The sequence below is a fragment of the Lipophrys pholis genome, assembly GCF_963383615.2.
Source record: "Lipophrys pholis genome assembly, chromosome: 6".
NCBI classification, from domain to species: domain Eukaryota; kingdom Metazoa; phylum Chordata; class Actinopteri; order Blenniiformes; family Blenniidae; genus Lipophrys; species Lipophrys pholis.
This window is the reverse complement of record NC_137629.1, coordinates 19,686,392-19,709,155: the sequence shown is the minus strand read 5'-3', so window position 1 is coordinate 19,709,155 and position 22,764 is coordinate 19,686,392. Positions and strand designations below refer to the sequence as shown.

General features: G+C 45.5%; 1 protein-coding gene across 1 annotated transcript in view; it reads left to right on the top strand.

Moving 5' to 3' along the window:
* tenm2a (teneurin transmembrane protein 2a) overlaps positions 1-22,764 on the top strand; it is a gene marked incomplete at its 5' end in the record, with an annotated part of 182,641 nt that overhangs the window by 121,271 nt on the left and 38,606 nt on the right. Inside the window, 3 exons of the mRNA XM_080465142.1 lie at positions 382-613; positions 10,352-10,590; positions 22,171-22,293. Of these exons, the coding sequence (XP_080321268.1) occupies positions 382-613; positions 10,352-10,590; positions 22,171-22,293 (594 nt within the window). The remainder of the gene's footprint in view (positions 1-381; positions 614-10,351; positions 10,591-22,170; positions 22,294-22,764) is intronic.

Genomic DNA, 22,764 nt, shown 5'->3' with positions numbered 1-22,764 from the left:
CAGATAGCTGAATTAGGGACCTTGTTTATGGACGTGTGAATGCTGCCTCCGGCAGACTGGTGGTGACCAAGTCCACTTGAAGAGCGGGTCTTCGAACACTTGCGGACAAAGTCTAGTGATTAAAGTGCGGCGGGAGTGTGAATGCAAGCACAGACCAAAGAGCTATAATCGGATGTGTAGGCTTTTAGAAGAGCTGTATCTTCACGATTTAAGTGATGTTCATTATGGACGAAAATCAGCTTCTTATACCCGTGTGAACTTGAAAATGCCGAGTTTTCTCTCTTTTCTTATTCAGTCTGGACCAAGGAACATGTGTGAACTCTCCTTGAGTGTCTCTGAGTGCATGCCTTCTAAATTCCTCTCCGTGCTTTTGTCTTTTAGGGGCTGCCAACCACCACAGTCAGTCCACACTACGGCCGCCACTGCCACCGCCACACAACCACCACACCCTGTCCCACCAGTCTGCCAACAGTCTGAACAGAAACACGCTGAGAGGCGGACGCAACCCGATTCACGCCCCGGCTCCGGGCACGGGAGACGGGCCCACCACCCCCGAGTCAGTCCAATTACAAGACAGCTGGGTGCTCAACAGTAACGTCCCGCTGGAGACCAGGTCAGTAGAAATATGTTCTCCATTTCTTTATTCTTTTTCTTTTTCCAGTTTTCATGTTTTTACAGTTGACGGGTTTGCTTGATGCTGATAGCTGGAGCCACTTACAGTAAGCACAGTGGTAGAATAAGCTGAGTGATCAATAGTGAGGAATGAAAGGTCAGAGCCATGCGGCTTCAACAACATTCCTGTGAGCACACTTTGATTGTGTCGGGCAGAAAGGCGGAGAGAGAAAAGAGGAGTCGTGCGGTATAAGAAGCCCTGATGGGGAACTTTTCACTCAATCGGGCCAACCTGAAAGCTGTTACACAAAGAATGTTGAGAATACAAACTTGAAAAGAGGAAAGCAATCTTCTTAGTGACATGGGAGCAAATCAATGGCAGGCCAGTGTAAACGAGCACAAAAACATGACTGAGGCCACGGTCACATTAGAAAATTGTGAACTTTATTACCTTGTGAATTAAATGGCGTAGGAATCTTAGTGCTGCAGAAACTACTTTCAGGGCTTGGTATTATTTCACGAGGTGGATTTTTACTTCTCCTTGGGGTTTTTTTGAGAAGATGTTTAATTCTCAATAAAGCTGCATTTTGTAAAGATGAAATGTGCAATACAACCGAGATGAAGCCTCGACGATGAACTCTCCATTGCAACAAAGGCCTGTTAGGTTTGAGAACAGTCACACAGGGATGTGCAGATCTTTTACGAAAAAAAAAAAAAAAAAAAGAAAGAAAAAAGTAAAATCGCACAGCTTCACTGCTGTATTTTTCATCAGATGCGGAGAATTGTCAGACCACACAAATTCCTCTGCCTCCACAAGTGAATCCACTTATCAGGACAATTGCACTGGAATTAACAGACTTTGTATGTGGAGAGGTTCGCTCCTGTGAATGCTGTCGTGAGTGGGCCCCTTGTGAGCTTTTGTTACTTTACACCCACCTAACATTTATTCGCGCCTTCCCCCAGCTGGCCCTAAGCCTGTTTCGGGTTATCTGTCCATTTGTTGTATTATTGTTGATTATATCCAGGGTGTGATTTGTGTAGAAAGCAGAAGGACGGATGTGTTGAGGGGCCGTGGGGGGGGTGGGGGGGGGGCTTACCATATTTCATGTATTTTTCATTGTTTCAGAAGAAATAATGAAAAATACGTGTTTTATGTGATTTATAAATGAACACCTATTGAATTAAAATACTTCGCTAGAGTTGAAAAGAATGTAAATACAACTTTTTAATAAATAAGGTTTAGCACAAAACCACAGGTGTGACAGAGCAAAGTGAATAAAAAACGGAATGTTTCAGAATCAATAAAAAGTGCAAATCAAATGTAAGGGATTTGTGATAGTTTTATTGCACTGATTGTCTTCCCTCTGTAGTGGATTTCTATTTTGAGCAGATTATATGAGTACCCTAGACGGTGATCTTGTTTGATTCCTCACCGAGGCAGAGATGCAGTGTCGCTGTGTAAATGCTCTACATATGAGGCCAAGAAGAACCTGAACTTTTCACGTCGGTTCATCTCTTTTCAACATCATTTGTGAGAGTTTCATTCATTTATTCTGTGTTTTAGTTCACTGAGCAACCACAATACAGCAGAACATCATGTAACTGTATGTAATGAGTGTCACCCGATGTCTTTCCACATGAGTCAATATTTTTAAAATGTACTTATGAACCCACAGACCTAACAGACAAAAAATAAAAAATAAATCTGAGCGATGACTCAATGCAATGTGTCATCATCACCTACGAAACGCTGACGTGTATCAACAGCGTCATGCATGCAACCTGAAGTGAGAGAGCAGGAAATACAAACCATTTCACACGCTACACATGTGCTCCTGCCAGTACACAAAGAACACTTACCGGGCAAACAGAGCATTCATGCAGGGAATTACTATTCATGAGGCCCGCAGTGAAAGGGACACTGCCTACATGCTCGCTAGCATGCGCACCAGCGTTCTCTGAGCATTTACTCAGCAAGCTGTAGTTGTGTTTCTCCTGCTGGGCGCTGGGGCTTCCAGCTCTGATGGGCCTAGAGAAGCTCCCCTGAGTGCTGGCCCTGTGCAGTATTTATGAGTCCTCGCTATGTTTAATTCAGCTCCACTGATCTCAGGGCTCTACTCAACCTGTGCTGATGCATTGTGCCAGAATGCATGATGGGTAAAAAGGGGACATCGTGCAAACTGATAACACTTGTCCCTTTAAAAAGAAGGTATTTCCAGATTCAACTGCTAATCTAGACCTTTGTGATCCTTTTTTTGTGGGATTTTGATGCAGTGATCTTAAATGCAACAAAAATTAAGTTATGAATCATTTTTCCTCTGAGACTGTGATCTTCATAGATTTAAATGAACCGTCTCACAGACACTGTGGAGCCCCCTGTGGTGCCCGTATTCCGTCATGTTCAGGTGGCGGGGTTGGGCATGGCTTCGAGCCTGGCACCATAAATGAAGCCCAGAGCAGCACACTGAGTATCCAGCTCCACCCTCCAGCCCAGATTGAGTCCTCCTTCCTGGTCCAGGCTATGGTGGAGGCTGGATGGGCTGGCTGGAGCTGCTGGAGCGAGCGATTGGGTCCGAGCCAGCTCGGCAGAGCCAGAGAGTCACACCATCCCAGAGCTGGCAGGAGCCCGGTCACCATCTCATTATAACCAGAAGCTATAAGATGTGATGAGCAACCTGCTCCTCTGAGGGAGGGCGCATGTCCCTGTGTACGTTCGTGTGTGTGTGTGTGTGTGTGTGTGTGTGTGTGTGTGTGTGTGTGTGTGTGTGTGTGTGTGTGTGTGTGTGTGTGTGTGTGTGTGTGTGTGTGTGTGTGTGTGTGTGTGTGTGTGTGTGTGTGTGTGTGTGTGTGTGTGTGTGTGTGTGTGCGTGCGTGTCAACGTTCCTCGTTGGAGTCATATGTAAATCTTGGCATTTGTTGTCCACTCTTTGTAGTAAAGTGCACGTGATTGTGTGTGTCTCAGTGTGCGTCTCGCCGTGACCCAATAGTGTGACGGCGCTGAGAGGATGAAGATTGATCACCTAAGAACACCCCAGGGCTCAGATGACTGGCAGAGAAGGGGAGAGAGAGGAACAGACGACGGAGGGAGCGGTGATATAGCGAAGAAATATAAGTCGGGAGAGCAAAGGGTGGGGATGGAGGGGGTGGAAGGGAATGGTTTACGGGAGAGAAGGGAGAGATAAAGAGGTAGAAGAAGGGAGAGACGCGGAGAGAGGTGGTGATTGAAGGAGATTGTTTTGGGGAGTGTGTGTGAGAGAAGATAGAAAGGCAGAGGAGGGAGATTGAGGCTCATAGAACATGGATACATTTACCAATGTGAGATAAATGACTATAGATAGCTGCTGCCAGTGTCTGTGTGCGTGTGTGCGTGTGCGTGTGCGTGTGCGTGTGCGTGTGTGTGTGTGTGTGTGTGTGTGTGTGTGTGTGTGTGTGTGTGTGTGTGTGTGTGTGTGTGTGTGTGTGTGTGTGTGTGTGTGTGTTTGTGAGACGGGGGGGGGGAAAAAAGGGTGAACGAAGAAGAATGCCTTTCTCTGTGTGAATGTTTGTGCACATGTGTGTACATGTGTAGAAGCATTTTGTGAGAAGGCACCTGATTTCCAATCGGTCCCTTGGAGCCTCTTGGCTAGCTGACGCCAGGTTCAATCTCTCTGTGTGATCTCAGGACATTCCCCTGCACCCCATGTGTGCTCTGCTGTGGGCCACAACTCTGTGAGAGAAATAAGATCACTGAGAAGGTTGCAGCATCTCAATTTATCGGGAAGGAGAGGGGGAAGGGGGGGGGGGGGGGGCTACTATAGGTTACTTTCAAATGCATTACTCTGAGGACAGATACGGGGATGCTACCTGTGGGAACCAGGGGTGAAGAAAAAGATAGAGGACAGAGGAGAGATCAGTTTGCCATGTAAGTAGCACTGTATTGTGCACCTGACTGTGAGCCAGTGTTATGTAACCCCACTTGTGATCACAGCATACATCCAATGCACAGAGTGAACATCATGTCCGGTCTTTTCAAAGCACAACTGCTGCCCTGAAAAAACCAAGCGCCTTTTTTTGAATTTAATTTATTTCAGTAATTCATTTTAAGTTTAGAAGTAAATTTAAGTTTAATAATGCCAAGTGGAACCTATCACAGCTCGAGGCGAAAGCCATTGCAGTGTTGCCTTGCAATGCCACCAGTAGCCTCAGGATGCTGGCTCAAAAATATGTCTGGCTCTTTGTTCCCCACCCCCGTTCCAATGGTTTATCTTTACAAATAAGATGTTTTCTACAAGTCATCAGTGTCCCAGTTCCTAAATTAAGTTGTCTCCGTGGTCTATTACCCATTGCTTCTTCCTAAGAAAGTAATAAGCAGTCAAAACTCACAGACAACTTCTACTTTTTTTTTTTTTTTTACAACCCTTCACAGGCATATATTGTTACCTTTGCCCCGCAGACTACTCGGCCGTCAGTGGACTCATTCTTTGGAAGGCTAAGAAGGCCGCGTCCTTTGAATGATGAAGCATCTGAATTTAGACACTCCTAAATGCCCAGAGAGAATATTTGGAGCACATACATCCACCGATCCATCCATCATCTTTACCCAGTTCACCTATTTTGGTGGAGTTGGCGCCAAACCCAGCTGGCATTGGACTGGGCTATCACAGATTGGTACGCACTCACTCGTGCATGCAACTCACAGTCACAGATTTGCAGAACATGCACGTAAAAAAAACAACTGCATAAAAAAAACCTTTAATCAGATTTCCTGTCACTTTTACAGACATTAATGTCAGGTGAAACTTTGCACTTTGGCAGAATACAGTATTGTGAGGGAGCAATTCCAGCTTGTGGATAAAATCAAAGAGACTTGCTTACTCGTCGTGTGTTTATGTGCTTTCTACAAGCATCAGTCAGCCTCGGTATTGTTCCGCGTCCTTCATCTAAGCTACACTCAGCAAATGAATGCCCACTCTGCTGTATCCATCTGCCGGGGAAATTTGTGCTACAATTTTAGTCGGTTACTATTCTCACTATGCCATCCCTGAGCATCCTGCACTCCCCGAGCCTTTTGTTTCATTCTCAGATCTGACTGGTTTTCACTCACCCTCGTACCAAACTGACCTCCGTTAATTGTTCTCTACATCTGATGATTCTCGCTGAAGCAACCACATGTTTGTGAGAGCTGACAAAATTAATACCGTGTGTGTTCGTGTGTGTGTGTGTGTTTGTGTGTGTGTGTGTGTTTGTTCGCTCAAGGGGAATGCGAGCTTTGACTTCCTGCTAATTACCCAGCATGCTCTCTGTTCTGTGGTTAATTGTCCAGGTCCTCTCTTCTCTCGATGGGGAACGGGGTTGGAATGAGAGTGAAAACACATCCTCTGTCCTCTTCTCGGGTTGTCGTCTCCACCATAGCTTTCATCTCCCGCCTTCCATCCTCCTCGGATGTCAGTTTGTTCTGCGAGGATGCAAATGAAACATTTGGTAGCACGTACAGGGCGATCTCTTGAAAGAAAGCCCACATCAGTTCACGTACGTGGGCAGGCCCCTATGTCTGGCTCTGTGTGAATGTGTGTCAGTGTGTGAGTTAGTTTTCGCTGGTTGTGTGTGCATGTGTGTTGCATGTGTACAGCAGGATGCATGACAGTAGCTAGTGCCGGTTAGGAAGATCTCTGTCAGCTTCTCTCTAATTATGTGTGACATTTCCATGCTGGACCATTGTCAAAAATCCCACAATATTCACAGACGCAAAAGCACAAACACACATACAAGCACACACACACACACACACACGCCGGCCTAATGATACAGAGTTGTGATTGCCGGCTGCCTGCTATGATAGAACCCCTCCATAGTCCTCCGCAACATAAATCAATGTCAATTACCTCCCCAGAGCACATTAGACACTTTCCATTCCTACTCGTAATTAGTATGGCCTATAGACATATTCCCATCCCACACTAAGCTCACAGTGGAGCTTCTGCACATAAACAAGAAAGCCAGGAAATGAAATTAATTCAGTGCTCGAGTTCAAATACATACCAGCACATCAAATCATGCCGATTCTGTTGCAAAGAATGCGAGCAATTCACCATCTCACCCTGTCCTTGAGTTCATACATGCATTAAGAGTATTGTAATTAATTACCTCTGGCCTTGTCATCAAGGCTGTGGTTGTGAAATTGAGTTGAAACAAAGACACAGGCTGCTTGACCTTGACGAGAGTATGTGTGTTTGCGCGTATACATGTCATGTGCATTCTTGCATTTGGAGGCTTATAGGATCATGCATGCATAATAAAACTGATGGTGGTGACATTGTGGTATTTTTAGACAATAACCTCATATTTTTTCGCGTGCCATCTTCTGGTGCTCTTTCAGCCTCTATCTGCCTGGAGTGTTTCTCTTCTCCCCCCCCCCACGTCTTTGTTGTCTATTTTTCCCAGTGTCATGCAGCATACCTGGCAGGTTTAAAGGAGAGGAAAGAAGATAGAAGAGGGAGATGAGGAGAAAAGAGGAGAATCCAGCTGGATACTATTCCAACAATCAGTAGCATGAAATGATGAAAAAGAAAGAGGGAGACCGAGCACAGACTGGCTGAATAATTGATGAAGAGTGGAACGGTGCTCCCAAACCAAATCTTCATGCTCTGAGCTCGTCACCTGTTCTCGCCAACTGTTTTCAGATGAGCAGACACATGTACAGATGCACAGTTATGAAACAGCAGCGATTAAAGACTTCAAAAGGATTAGAGAAAAGAGAAGAGACCACAGAAAGTGCAGTCAAGTACTGCTTTAAACAGAGAACCCCCCCCCCCCCCCCCCCCCCCCCCCATCACCACCAGTGGTGTGTTAGTACTGGTCATGTGAGCCCAGTCTAAATTAAAGCGACAGTCAAGACGGCATCTTTGCAGTCACCAATCTGCCGTCTTGGACTCGAATTGTCTCCACTTGACAAAGAAAATCCTTGTAAGTCGACTGTGTCTCCATCCAGTGACTCGCGTCCTTTTGGGCGGGATTATTTACCCTTTATTTTGAAGGGTTGGCATCCTCACAAATACATAATGCAACGAGAAAGAAAACTATACATTTCCCCCGATTCTCTAATAGCCTAGGTCTGTTGGCATTTACAGTCATTATATGAAAATATATTCGAAGGTTTTTTTTAAACAATGACAGCAAAACTGAAACGCTGTCTGTCATTTCGACAGATTAGATCACAGAGAGCCAAACTTTTAGGCATTGCGAGCAAGTAATTGAATATACCGTATCAAGAGAAGGTAAAAGTTTATTACAACACAACAACACAATTTGTCATCTTTTCAACCAATGAAGTAGTAAGATATAATTAATAAAGTCAACTCAATTTTATTTATATAGCACTTTTAAAAACAACCCAAGGGCTTTACGGCTTAAAAAAACAAGAGGCAATCTGTGAGGAAATATACAGAGTAAGATAGACAATGCCATATATCAAGGTGTCAGCGCTCAGCTATAATTAAAAGCCAAAGAGAACATATGTGTCTTCAGAAGGCACTTCAAAGTTTATAGTACAATGCAATAAAGGAGCCAGAGTACCCAGAGAAAACCCACATATGAGGAGAGGATACACACTAAACATAGAAATGTCCACAGCCGGATTTGAACTGGTGTGTTCACGTTATACATAAGTTATCCAATATAATGGAAAAACTTTACTTTGCATCACAATAGTTTTGTGTGTTTTATTGTAATTATGTTTCACAAGTGTTGTTTGTAGAGTGACACACGACACAAACAAACTATTCAATAAGTTGCAATCTCCTCAATCAAGATAAAGTGTCAGGGTCACACGAGAAGCACCAAGTTGCCGACACAGGTCAAAACAAAGACATCTTCAAATCTGAAAACTCATCAAAAGCTGTGAAGCAAAGCCTAAACTTGGAGGAAATCACGTCAGAACACAACAACAGATGCAGTTGTAGAAAAACAAAAAGTGCCACAAACAAACTGACAAGGAGAACAAGGTCAGACACTGACTCTCACACACTCTGAGAGGGAAACAAGACAGAGCTGGAACGATCATGGCCAGGGTTAATTAACACGAGGGGAGAGCACAGCGCCACGTACACATATCAGAGGGAGGAGGAAAAGCAGGATGAAAGAGAAACACCCAGGTGTGACACTTGGTGGACAAACAAACCAAAAAAAAATCCTGGGCCGCGGGGAAGTGAGGTTTCTGGAGACATGACAGGTTAACAGGACCAAGGAGGGATCTGACAAGATATCACAAGTATCCCATGAACAGGAACGACAAAAATCAAGCAAAAACACAAAACTAAATGTGAAGCTTGTGGCCACAAGAAAGTTAAGAGCGACCTCAGTTTGTTATCTGAACTGGACTTTCTTGGTTGCCTCCTGCAAGATCATTTAATTACCATGAGGTCAAGCTCGCGGAGCTTACAGTTTGCTCACCTTCTTATGGTCTGATCTCTTGTTTTTGGGGCTCTTTGGGAGCATGTTAGAGTTTCAGTATTTTCTTTGCTCACAGATGAAATGTGACTGCATGACAGTATATCACCAGTGTCCTCAGCTCTCAAACTGGCTTTTGAGGAATTGAAGACCCGATCAAATTTCCTCTCTTTGCAGAAATGTCCCTCACTCTCAAGGTCAGAGATCCGCAAAGACAGAAGCAGATCAGTCACACACACACACACACACACACACACACACACACTGACAAACACACAAACAAGCACGACAGAAAGTGTCAGACAAAGAGTCCATTTCCACAGTCATCTCGGAGGCAGTGCAGTGACCTTCCCTCCTCTGCCTCCTCTGATATGTTTGCAGTCACCCAAGGGGCTTTTGTTCTGTCCTACCATTTGAGATCTTTATAGTGGCTGTTCCATACTCCACATGTATGTGCTGAGCGTGTTCTGCAAAAAGAAGAATAAAAAAAAAAAAAAAAGATTTCAGCAAAGTTTTGGGTTTTTTTGTCACTTCGTCCTTTGAAAGATGTTTCAAGTGCTTGGTTTCTTTTCCTCAGTATGGAAACTGTGTTTGTTCAAGGTTAGATGAGAGAGGAGAGAATCTGAAAGAAGGGGGGAACATTTTGTGAGGGTTGAATGAGAAAAGGCATTATTAAAGAGAGAAAGCGGAGAAGGAGTGTGGCAGCAGTGGAAAATAGATAACATGGAAAAATAAAAAGACGGATGGAAGAAAAGAGTTAGGTGAGCAGGTGCAGTGATAGCAGAGGATAATGGATCATATGAGCAAAGGGATGATGGTTCAAATCCCTCTTTTATCTTCTTTTGAGCTCTGACCCCACCTGGACAATGAGGACAGGAAGGGGGGGCGGGATAGGGGTGGGGGGGGCTAAAGCACTGATCCTCACCAGCCATCAAGAGCAGAAACGAGGCGCATCGTAAGTGGGGTGAACTGAAGAGAAGCGAGGGCACGGGGAAAAAAAATGAGGGGAAAGCAGGTGGAGGGTAAAAAGAGACCTTGAACTGGAACAGGGCTGAATTGGAGACACAATCAGTTCAAAGATGTTCAAACCCATATGGCAGGAAGGGTTGATCGGAAAGAGAAATTGGACAGAAGCTTGCACATATGTGACCCTGTCATCCAGACTGTGATTGGATGGTAGATTGCTGTGTTTACCTTCTCTCCGAGCAACCACGGCTTTTTTTAACCTCCTGTTTTATTAAAAGGAATGAGAGTGGGCTAACATCTCTCTCTACCTGTGGAATGACCTTTTTTGTGCCATTTCTCTTGTCTTCAGGCACTTCTTGTTCAAGACGTCGTCAGGGACCACCCCTCTCTTCAGTAGCTCCTCTCCCGGTTACCCTCTGACCTCGGGAACCGTGTACTCTCCGCCCCCTCGCCTGCTGCCCAGGAACACCTTCTCCCGATCCGCCTTCAAGCTAAAGAAGCCGTCCAAGTACTGCAGCTGGAAATGTGCCGCAGTGACAGCCATCGCAGCCGCCGCCCTGCTCGCTATCCTACTGTCCTACTTCATTGGTGAGCAACAACCGTCAAGCGTTTGTTCGCGAAGGGGGTTAATTACTCTGTTTTAGTTAGAGGGTTTCTTTTGTGGAGGACTTGTGCATATATTTACCCAGTGAAATGTTGTGGAACTGAAGCACACCAGAACTGACCCTCCAAACCAACGGTTTTGAAAGTAAAAACTTTACTTTAAACCATGCACTATGGTCAGACTCTCTGTGTGTGTGGTTTCATTACAAAACCAAACAACAGCGCCCACTGGTGGCCCTACAAGAAAACCACATCATTTTCTGCCGTTTCCATGCAAACGAACATCATTATTCAAAACGTTGCTATGTAAATGGAAAACATATGAGCTTTTTTCTTGACTGTAGCTCCTTTAGCTTCCCTCCTGAAAGTTGAATATCAAATGTCCTATTGTAGCAAAGGAGTGTCATAACTAGTCCATGAAAATTCAAATTTTAACTATTCATAATATTCATGCTTCTTTTGTTACTGGCTCATGTCAGATTGTATGTTTTCCCCGTGGATACAAAATTTTAGGCATTCGGCTCCAAGCATACTTATTCTTTCTATTGAACAGTGCATTTTCCCTATTGCCCCAACCTCAGGGGAGGCACGCCCCTCTAAATCAGTCCTCGAGAGCAGTGGTGTCCACGATCGCTTTAGGGGGAACATAGGAGGGGGGAGGGGACCTTTGTCTGCTCTGGTGTTGTCAAAATTAGTAGGTGTTGAAGAAAACTGCAATAAAACCTGGGAAAGTGAGTGTTTCTGGAAGCGTTTGGCTTCAGTGTAATATTTTGAATAAACAGTTTAAAAAGAGGGCGTCCATAGTCTTTTGATGAGGCAATCCCAGGGATCTCCAGGAAAAGGGAAAAAAAAAAAAAGAAAAAGGTTGTTTTAGACAAACACAGGCTTGGTCAAACATAAACACCTCTTTTATTTCAGGTTAGTCGTCCTGTTTGTTTTGCGCTGACCCACGATGCAGGAACGTCGCTGCTTTTTATTCATCCCACATCGCATCGGAGAAGTGTCAAGATAACGGGCCCGTTATAAACACAAAGCGGATTCAGAAGGCGTGAGCTTTGTCACTGTAGTCTTGTGCTGCACTGTCAAAATCAGCCTCAGCAGGAGCCTTGGCCTCCACTCGGCATCAGTAAACAGCCATTCACGCAGGAAGACACATAAACTGCCGCATACTGAGGCTGCTTCTCCGCAAAGGTATCAGTCAAAGTAGAAATCCTAGCAGACCGGCAGGAAAGTGAATGTTGTTGGGGGGTTTTTTTTCATTACTGATCTGAAGCCAATGTGCGATAGCCATACTTAAAGGAATGGCACATACTCGGAGGAGAGCACTTACAGGCCACATCAGGAGGAAATTCTGATGGCTGTCTACGGGCGGAGGTGTGGGAGGGGAGCGAAAGCGTCGCTTAAAGTGCGTGGGAGAGTGTGTGTGTGGGCATGAATTTTATTCCTCCTTGACCTTATTCGCTGGTCAAGAGAATGTATATCAGTGTGTCTGTGAGACAGACAGAGAGGGGGCGAGAGAGAGAGAGAGAGCCACAATGTAAAGAGGAGGGTGATGAGAACATGTGAAAATATAAGTGTGTGTGTGCGCACGTGCGCTGCACATGTGCATGTGTGTGTGGGTGTGTTTGTTGGCAGATGTGCCACTGAGCCCCTGATTGGCCTCTTACCCCAGAGACAGGACTCAACAGATGGGGGTATCTTCGGAAACAGTGGCATCAGCAGAAAGAAACAACCCCCTCATCACCTCTGCATACATTATTAATGTGATTGTACATTATTTATCCATCGATCTATCCTTCTATATATTTTACTTATACATTGACATCCACGCATCCAACACGAGTTAGTATGCAGCCCTGCTGACCGCTCACCTGCATCTTCTGTGGTCAGAGTTGTGCACCTACAGTGTTTGTGTGTGTGCGTGTTGTTTGTATGATTTTTTCTGACACGATGGAGTGCCCTTGAGAGTGGTGTGTGTGTGTGTGTGTGTGTGTGTGTGTGTGTGTGTGTGTGTGTGTGTGTGTGTGTGTGTGTGTGTGTGTGTGTGTGTGTGTGTGTGTGTGTGTGTGTGTGTGTGTGTGTGTGTGTCCTCCATACCAGATCAAGGCCCTTTGCCTGGGGCGCACAGACAGATCCATCCTCCCATGATCCCTGTGTGGTCACACTGCACTGGACAGCCCCATATGGCGCTACGAACCAGGAGCAGGGGGGAGGAGGCGAGGCCACAACGCGCACAAAGTGCAACACGCCTGCATGTAGATAATTAAACATTGAGGTGTATTGATGCATAGAAACAACCAGAACCTCAGGCTTTATTTGTTTAGTTTTTTTTGTCTTTTTCTTAATCTTAACATCAACAGGAAGCTTACTTGTTGGAAACTATTTGTTTTCATCACAACATATAATTGTTAAATCAAAATACAAATTAGAAATACAATGCAAAACCTGTCTGTTTAGACTAATTGCTTCCTTAGCTTTATTTTTTTTTTAGCACTATGTTAGTGTCAGGGCAGCATTTGGTTACTTTCCAGACGGTACAATTTGTTAACAACCATGCCTGTCTGTCTTAGTAATTGGTACTATTAGCTTGTTAAGCCTTACTGCTTTAAATTTCGATGTATTTATAGCACGGGCTTGATGGTAGGCACACTGTCCAAGAGCAGTGTGGATCCACTGTAAATTGTTGTTGTTTTTAATGGAATTCAATGAGTGACTGAATGCGAGCAAGCGAGCGCAGTGCGCGGCTTTGTATTAAGCTTCTCTTTAAACTCCACTTCTGTAGATTTGCAGTTTTATTAAATGATAAACGTGTTTGCTTCTACCACCAAACTTCACCGTCCAACTGGCTATAATTCAATAAGCAGAAACAAGGCTGGAGTGATGCTTTATTGTTATTGTTACTTTTGCTAACTGTGGGGCCCATTTTCGACTGTGGCGAAGGAGATGTTTTGCGCTGGTGTTTTGTCTGTGCTGAACAGAGCTGTAGCGGTGCTGCCAAGCCTGAAACCCTTGTGTTTACCCAGCTTTTTGTAGCGTTAATCGTGCAGCAGGTTCACTACTCATAAGGGGGATTTTGTAGTACCTTTTGTGTGTGTGTGTGTGTCTGTGTGTGCGTGTGCGTGCCCGTGTGCACGTATAGGCCCGACTCTCACTAGGGGGATCGAGCAGAGCACCCAGAGCCATGCAGCGTGAAGAGGACCCCTCTGAGGCATCCACCCAGGAGCCCACTCATAAATTACAGCAGGACACATGTGCCTGAGCAGCACTTTTCTTCCTGTATGTGTGTGCGAGGGCTCCTACTCGAACACACCTATATAAAATGTGCACACACGAAATGTGTGCATCTCATTGTGCGGCTTTGCTTCTGGCCTTGAAATGCTTTTTTTTTTTTTCCCAAGCCTATAAATAAAGCTTCAAAGATTGCTCGACAATCTTCAAGAAGCACACACATATATACATACATACTGAGAAGCTTTTAGAAATGCAGGCCGGAGCAAGCTTCAGGAGCACGGCTGACAATATCTGTTTGAAGCCTTTTCACTATTTCCCACCATTAGAATGGAGCCATGGGAAAAAGATAAACATACACCCAGATTGAGGAAAATGGGAAAAAGAAAGTGCAGCTTTGAGGCTGAGCAGCCCTGTATTCTGTATTTGTGTTTGCACAAGTTGGAGAGAGTTTATTTGTAAGTGAGGACAGCCGGGTTGCATTTTCGGTTAAAGTGCCTTTGCTCCAAACTCCAGCGGAGTATGGCCTTCTCTTTACGTGTGAAGGAATGACTGAGCGGATGGAAGGAGGAGGATAAACGAGAGTGCTTGTTCTTCATTCCCCCAGCGTCTTGTTTGCTTGCTCCGCATGGAGCACCGGAGCCAAAGGAGAGGTGGTTGCTAGGATACAGGTGAACGGTTGGCATACAGGTCCATCAATGTGAATGGCAACCTGGAGAGAGCGAGATAGAGGAGGGGAAAAAGAGAAAGAGGATGGAATAGACTTGGTGCGTGGAGGGCAGAGGGGAGCATAAAGGGGGTAGAGGAAAAGGAGGCTAGATCACTGGAGAGACAGAGGAAAATGGAAGGGAGAGGCTGATATGTCACTGTCAGCACTATAAGAGCGTGAGACTGGTGGAGAGGGGAAGCAGCTTCTTTTTTTTTCTTTTTCTTTTTTTTTTTGTTTGTTTGCTGAAATGACGGGGAGGAAGAACAGGCGTGACAAGACAGCCAGGTGTGGAGAGGAGAAGCCGAGGGGAGGCAGAATGAGGAGAGATGAAGGGGAGCGTGGCCTCCTGAGGGTTCTGTCACCTGGAATATCTGTGGGACTAATGTCTCCTAATTGATCACAGCAAGCAGAGAGCAGAGGGAGTGTGACAGGGAGACGGGAGGACAGGCAGAGGCCGCGGAGGACGCGAACGCAGCCGATGAGGGTAGAAGCTTGGAAAAAAGGATAAAGCGGGAAGACGAATGTAAGCCTCAGAGGACAGAAAATGTATGGAAGAGGAGAAAACAGAGAGAGGAAAAGAGGAGGAGATGCATTGTGGCTCGGGAAAAAAAAAATACAAGAGAGGCAGGTTTGATGGATGAAAGATCGAGGACATGTCAAACTAGTTGCATTCAGGTGGAGTGATGATTACACACACACACACACACACACACACACACACACACACACACACACACACACACACACACACACACACACACACACACACACACACACACACACACACACACACACGCACACACACGCACACACACACACAGAGGTGTGCCCTTGACTGCAATGAGCCAAACTTGCTAGCGGGCACTTGTGTCACCTTTGCAGGAGTGTTTGGTGTGAATGTGTTTGCGTGTGTGTGACTGCCGGATTTGTTGGGAGCTTGTGGCACACTCCACATGGTATTGTCATCACTGATGAATGACCATACACACACACACGAGACACACAAACACACACTATTTTTAGTCTTACTCTCAGCTCCCTTGTCTGTTGATTAAACAGTCCTACACGCCATGTACACACACACACACACACACACACACACACACACACACACACACACAGTCGTGCACTGTCATCGAGCGTGACCTTCATGCCTCTCAGCCGGCCACTTTCCATCCATCACTGCTCTCTTGCTGTTCCAGACTGATCACAATCGCTTATTGCCCATTATTCCCGGTTCTAGGATTCTCACTGCAGTGTATTCATATCGCTGGTCTCTTATGTAATAACGTGTTAATGACGTAATACCAGCATGCAGTACCATCCGACAAATGTTTTTTTTCATGGAGCAAAAAAATGACTGGATTAACATTTCAAGTATAAAAAGTACAAGAAGAGTTTTATATTTCTTATCATAATTGAACTCCCTTGTGATTAGTTTCACACTTAGTGTTATCTGATGCCCACCTGGCAAGTGCACAAGATCAGAGTTAAATCATCAAAAGGGAATAAAGACGGAACAAACATACATAAATTGACAAGTTTCTTAAAAGGAAAGTCTGTATTGTTCTTTTTCATATAAATCATCACTAAAGCTTTCAGATATGATTTTACAACCTCAAATGCAAATTCAATATCTGCTAATTACATGTTTATTATTTTTTTTACGGTCTGTGCTTTACAGGAGGAATGGGTTTTTCCAAAGCATTTTGTTGTCACACTGTGTTTTATTTAAATATTTCTTCTAGAAACAATCAGAACTAAAACCATTTATTATTTCCGATTTCTTTTTTTTAAAGAAAACCTTGAACAAAAATCAACACATTTTTCTCCACTTTTCTACTGCCTTTCAGAGGACCTCTCTCATAACACTAGGACTGTCGTGTTACAGAAAACTTTTTCCCAGCCAACGTGTTTGTTCATTCGATCTCCCTTTTCAAAGAGTAACAACACAAATATCTTGAATATGTCACCTGCAGACTAGTGTTGAACCTGCAGCCCCACGAAGTGGCTGCTTTCCAAAGCCGGCTCCTCGACCCCAAAGTCCCCTCTCACATTGCATGTGGCTTCCCTTCTGCTGATCCAAGGTGGAACAGCTAGAGGTCAGGATGTGTCACTCATGCCAGTGTTAGTTTCTGTGTGTATACATTCGGTGTGTGTGTGTGTGTATGTGTGTGTGTGTGTGTGTGTGGGTGTGGGTGTGGATGTGGATGTGGATGTGGATGTGGATGTGGAGGCACAGTTGGGCATATGGTGTATGCAGAAACCTGGGCATAAGGATCAGACGCGGAGCGTGTGTCCGCAGCAGCAGGGCCTGTCGCACTGATAAAGGTTAGGATCTTACCACACGCTGCCAGTCCAGGAAGAAAGGGGCAGGGCATGGCCAGGATCAGGTGCACGGTGCTGTACCATCTGCACCGGGGGGATAAATGGGTCACCTGCACCGGTCAGGTAATACAAAGCAGCTGGTGCAGCTGTTAAAGACGCAACATCGATGTTACTACTTTGACTTTTTGTCGGTACGCCCGGAGATTCTCTTTGCGGCCTCGTGAGACTGATATTCCCTGGTTTGATGTGCGCATAAATCCAGGATTTGCAGCATCACCGATGTCATTGCTGAGTGGTGCTCATTTCGCCTGCATTAGTGTGCATGGGCTCATTTCATTCATTTATTTCCTCATTCATTTATTCATTAGTACGAGCCTTATCTGGCCCCAATCGTTAGTCCAATTAGGCCCACGGTGCTTCACTAGTCGTGTGTTTGAAACAGGAGATGGATGGAGGCAACGTGAAAGAAATCACTGTCCTCTCTGTTTATTCTCTCTCTCTTTCTATCACTCTCTCTCTCTCTCTCTCTCTCTCACCCTCTCTCTCTTTCTCTCTTCCCCCTCTCTGCCTCACGTTTTCTTTCAGTCTCTTGGCCTTCAGAACGTACTCTTTTCTCCGTCTTTTTTCGTCCACACTCATTCCCTCCCGTTCTCTCTGATCTGTGATAAGATAGCATAGTTCCTCATATCCTGTTTCTAATACAGATCGATGAGAGGGAGAGGACCGAGGTGGGAAGGGATGAGAGACGAGGCAGAGTGGGTTGATGTGGTGGGGAGGAAAGGGAGGGGAAGAGGGTCAGGGTAGAGATATCTGAGGAGGAAATGAGGATTCAGAAAGGAGGACATCACTCAGATTCACATCTCTTTTCATTTAGCCAATCACACACATTCACATGAGCACGCCTCCGTGCATGCAAACACACACTCGCAGGCACACGCGCACAGTTGCGTCTCAATATTTCAATGCCAGGGCGGAAACCATTTTGGCTGTGTGATTGAGTGACTTTTCCCCGCCAGACGCGATTCTCGCAGGTAGGAGCAGCGAGCAACTCACACAACCTTTTGTGTTGCAGTCAATTACAGTTCAGTTGCATCAGCTGAGTGAGGAGGTCCCACCGGGGGTTGCAGTGTACGTGCGCGCTTGTTGTTAATACCATGCAATTTTCTGCATGCATATACGCAGATACACACACACACACACACACACACACACACACACACACACACTCTCTCGGAAAGCAGACAAATTGTCTCTCTCAGTGCACATGACCCCCAAGGGCAGCAGCCAACCGCCGCCCCCGTCCCTCTGTCTGAGACTCTAAATGATCTCAGCGAGCAGTGCCTTCAAAACTTAGCCGAGAGAGGAGGGTGTCTTATTTATAGATTACATAAGTGGGTATTGTGCGGCAAGTTCTGCAAAATATCCCAAACGAGTATGGAGAACCCGAGGCAGCCTTCTTTTCCTCAGTCTCTCCCATATTAGCACGGCAGCCCTGCATGCGGAGATCGAGAAACGAGCGCGAGTCACACAGAAACACGGAGCCGAGGCGCTGTTTCTCAGGTGGCTGCTTTTCTCTGAGCATGTGTTTGTTTTGGGAAACTAACCGTCTACCGGTTTGTTAAGTGAAGGCCTTAGAGATGAGGGAGATAGGGGAAGGTAGCGAGGCAAAGAAAAGGCTTCCTAAACCAATTAAAAGCCAGGTTGGGGATGGGGGGCTGGTCTCGGCTACAATTACTGCCCTAATTGAGGTCAGAGTTGTTAATTTAGTGGTGAATTAGAACAGTTAATATGCATTTATCAGGATGGCTAGGGGAAAAGGCAAGTGAAAGCGTGTTTCTGATGTGTGTGTGAGTGTGCGCGCATATGTGTGTGTGTGTGTGTGTGTGTGTGTGTGTGTGTGTGTGTGTGTGTGTGTGTGTGTGTGTGTGTGTGTGTGCTCTTACGCTTGTGCTCTTTGTGTAATTTTAGTTACATTACGAGAGATTACATACAAAAACATGCAAGAGGCCATTCTCCGCCTTTGGAGCAATTAGGAGCATCACAACTGGTTCAGTGGGAGATGCTGCTGTTTAAATAGGCAATGACAAGGTTGAGTTGAGACAGAAATGGGCGAGAGACGAAGGAACGGAGAGGAGGGAAGCGCGGGCGAGGGAGAGAGTCTGAACAGTTGGAGCATGTTCCAGAGAACAGAATGATGATGATACAATATTTTCCAGTCAGGGGACGCTCGGTGCACAGCCTGCCACAAAGTCACCTTTCTCCATCTCTGCCCTGCTTGCTCTTATTTTTCTTCTCATGCAGAAATCCATTTCCAGCCTTTAACTCCGAGACGTATAAATATTTCCCACAACGTGCACATGTGCATTGTATTTCTGTCCAATTGCCTGTGTTGGGAACCACTTACTGTCGGAAAATGAATCACAACCATTTTCTTTTTTTTTCCTCACCAAACGAGTCAATGAATTCAAGGCCACTCATCCCTTAAATCTTCCTTCTCAACTTCTTCTTCTCTTCTCCTCATTTCGTCCGTGGGGGCCTTCATCCACCACTTCCCTCCTTCTCTGCAACATCATCTGCAGCATGTTTCTCTTCTCTTTTTTTTTATCCTCAGGGGCATTCATCTGTTCTTTAATATTCTCTCAGTTCTCGCCGTCCTCCAGTATTCTCTTTGTTCCCTTCTCCTCTGCGTTTCTCTTCCGTGGTTTGGCACAATTTCTCCGAGAGCCCCTGACCGCTGCCCCCGCTCCGAGCCCGACCACCACCTCCTTCCTTTTCATCTCGCGAGTCTCTCCGTCCATCATCCAACCCCAAACCCCCTTTTTTGTCACAGGATCACGTGGTGCCGCTGTGTTTTCAGAAGCTGTCGTTTGCAGATGATACTGGCAAAGCACTTTGCCTCTTTGAATTATGCATTGAGATTACATAAAAAAAAAGCCTCATGAAGCAACTGATCTATTTTTAATCTGACGCATTTGCTTGTTAAACCTGCTTCTCTGTGATCTTCCTCGCGTGTGCGCGATTGACTTTGCGCGTGCGTCTATCGAAATGAACATGAGTGAGAAGAAACAAACGCAGCTCAAGTCGGAGTATCACTGTTGTTCTCCACGTGTCTCATCTGTCGAATTCAATTCAGATAGGTTTTATTGACACAGCATTTAATAAAGTCTACCAAAGCAACTCGAAAACAATAATTATGGCAATTATGATCAGAAAAGAAAATGCTTAAAATTATGGCAACACAAAGCTAAATACATCAATTTCAGCAGTTTCATTTTTGGTAAAATTACACCCTAACAAAGTTAGAAGTGTTGTTAAAATGAGGGATGGTGCTTGTAAAAGGAATCATAACAAGTGTCTCTCTTTGTCTTTCCTACTCTGCGTGTCTTCCTGCAAAAGAAACCTGTTGACAAAGTGTTGGCTTTGGTGGTCTTGTCGCAAAGGAGCAAGTGTGCCATCTATTGGTCAACTTCAGGCAGCCACCTTCAGAAATCACAAGGCAGATGGAAAAAAGGGGAAACAAATAGTTGGGGTGGGGGGGGTGGGGGGCACATCATGCACAGCGACCCTCGTCTGCATGCTGACACAATGAGCAGCCACACGCACACACACACATACGACATACAAAAGCTAACCATAGGGCTGTCTGATCCGTTCGTGGGGATGACCTAGATTGAGCGCGCCGCCACAATAGACCCACAATTGCTTACTGTCGCCAGCTGATTCAATAGGCAATCTTTCTATCGACTGCTCCTTGTGATACCATCTCTGCGGTGTGTGCGTGCCTGCATGCGTGTGTGGATGCATGTCTGCGTTATCTACAAGGAAGGACAGACAAAAGATAAGAAGAAAGGAAGGGGAAGAAAAGGGGGAATTAAAAAGAAAATAAGGAGAGGAATGAAGGTCAGAGCGATGAAAGGGGAGAGGGCAAGACTTGGATATAAGAGAGATGAGCTGGGGGGAGGTCGCTCGTCCTCTCTCTCTCTATCTATCTCCTGCTTTCTATACCCCCCCTCCATGTAAAATTAAAAAAAAAAGAGCTGACAGTGGAGGCCAGGCAGCAGCCAAGGTGTCAGCGCTTTCCTTTGACCAGGAGTGAGGGAGGAGAAACATAAAAAAGGCAGAAACAAAAAGCTGGGGGGGAAAGATGGGACATCAGGGGTGAAAATGAGTCTGCCCCGACAGCAAATCCTAAAGCCACGGCCCCTTCTCCTGCAACTTTTACACCCGTGCCACAGTGTGCGAACCCTGGGCGAGGGGAGATAGAATTCGACAAGAAGGAAATTGATTCCCAGGCGTCACATGCAGTTGCAGAGCTCTGCTGGTGGGGAGAAGGCCGATGCTGAGAAGTGTGCAATAACACCTACATAATGCATCCCAGCTGTGTGTATCAACAAAGCCCACATTACAGTATCCAAATATATATCCTGCAAGAGCGTTCATGCATTGCTAAAACATTAATATGCAAACGTGAGCTGAAGAGATGTATCTTTTTTTGTCTTTTGAGGCCATCCGAGAGATTGTTCAAAAGCATTACAGAGATCAAAATCTACATTTATAACAAACAAACATACCTGTCGCGAAAGACGGCACTGAACTGCGTGGTGCTTTCACGAATACAGTCAGGGAACAGACATCTATTGAGGGTTTTTTGTTTAGGGGGTGGGGGGGGGGGGGGTCTCGCTTGGCAGCAGGCTAAGGAGTGAGGAGACATGGGGAGAGTAAAGAGCTGACAAAGTGAAGAGTGAACACACTGGAGCAGTCTTCTACCACCAGCCCACAATAACACAACAGAGGACAAAAGAGAGGGAAGGGAAGGGAGAGTCATAGAGCATTCTCTTCAGAGAGCAATCTGTCACTTGCTCTCTGTGAGATGGTGTAAAGGCTTCCAAATAAAAGCAGGAGACGCTGTCACGCTCGACGACGGCTGTGAGAGGTTGAGGTAAAGAAAACAAGAGGAAATCAGGATTCTTTTTTTTTTTTATAGTTTTTAATTTTATGTTTTGCCAGACTTGGCTTGCCCTTTTCTGTGGGTACAGTTACCTGCCACTTTGATAACACTGCTGTTTGATTGATATAGCACAGGCATAAAGGCATGGTTCTATAAAAGCTACAGGATTTGAGGTATAAATGACAGATCAGACTTAAGAGGGTTGGTCTCTTGTAATTCTTTGGCTTGATGAGCTTTCAGCTTGGCTCCTTTTCTTTCTTTGACTTTTAGACAATCCACCATTCAAGTCGCATGTCCCCCACCTCTCATCCAACCCTCTCCGCATCCTCTCTCTCCCTCTCTTTGTGCTCAGCGATCAACTTGCTGGGTTTGACGTGGCAGCTGAAGCCCTCCGACGGCCCCGTATTAAACAACGGACTGGGAGCTGGTCTGCCTGTCAACAGTGATGTGGCCACACTGCCCTCTGGAGGCAGAGGTATGAACGACAGCACACACTCGACCCCCCTACACCCACCTCCACCCCCGCCCCTGCTTTGAGATAAAGCCGGCAGCAGCAAGCATTTTACATGTTAAAAAATTGAAGGGATAAGGATGGCTACACTCTGTGTTATTCCTCCTAGCAACACGAAAGACTAAAATCAACAATAAATAGATCCTAACAAGAATTGTTTGCGCAGCCGAAGCCTGATATGACTTGTTCCTCTCCACTATAGAGAACATTTATGTGCCACACTGTGCACACAGTAATCTGTTTCCTCACTGTAATGAGGGGCAACAATCGTCTATAAATCCATCGTCTGAACTCTCATCATACGCAGGAGTGTTGCAGGAGCCGATCCCAGCGAACACTGGGCAACAGGCAGGGGACACGCTGAATAGGTCACCAGTTGAGTGGCGACACTATAGTTTAATTTAAATCAGCCCTGCAATCCTTATACTATCCTTG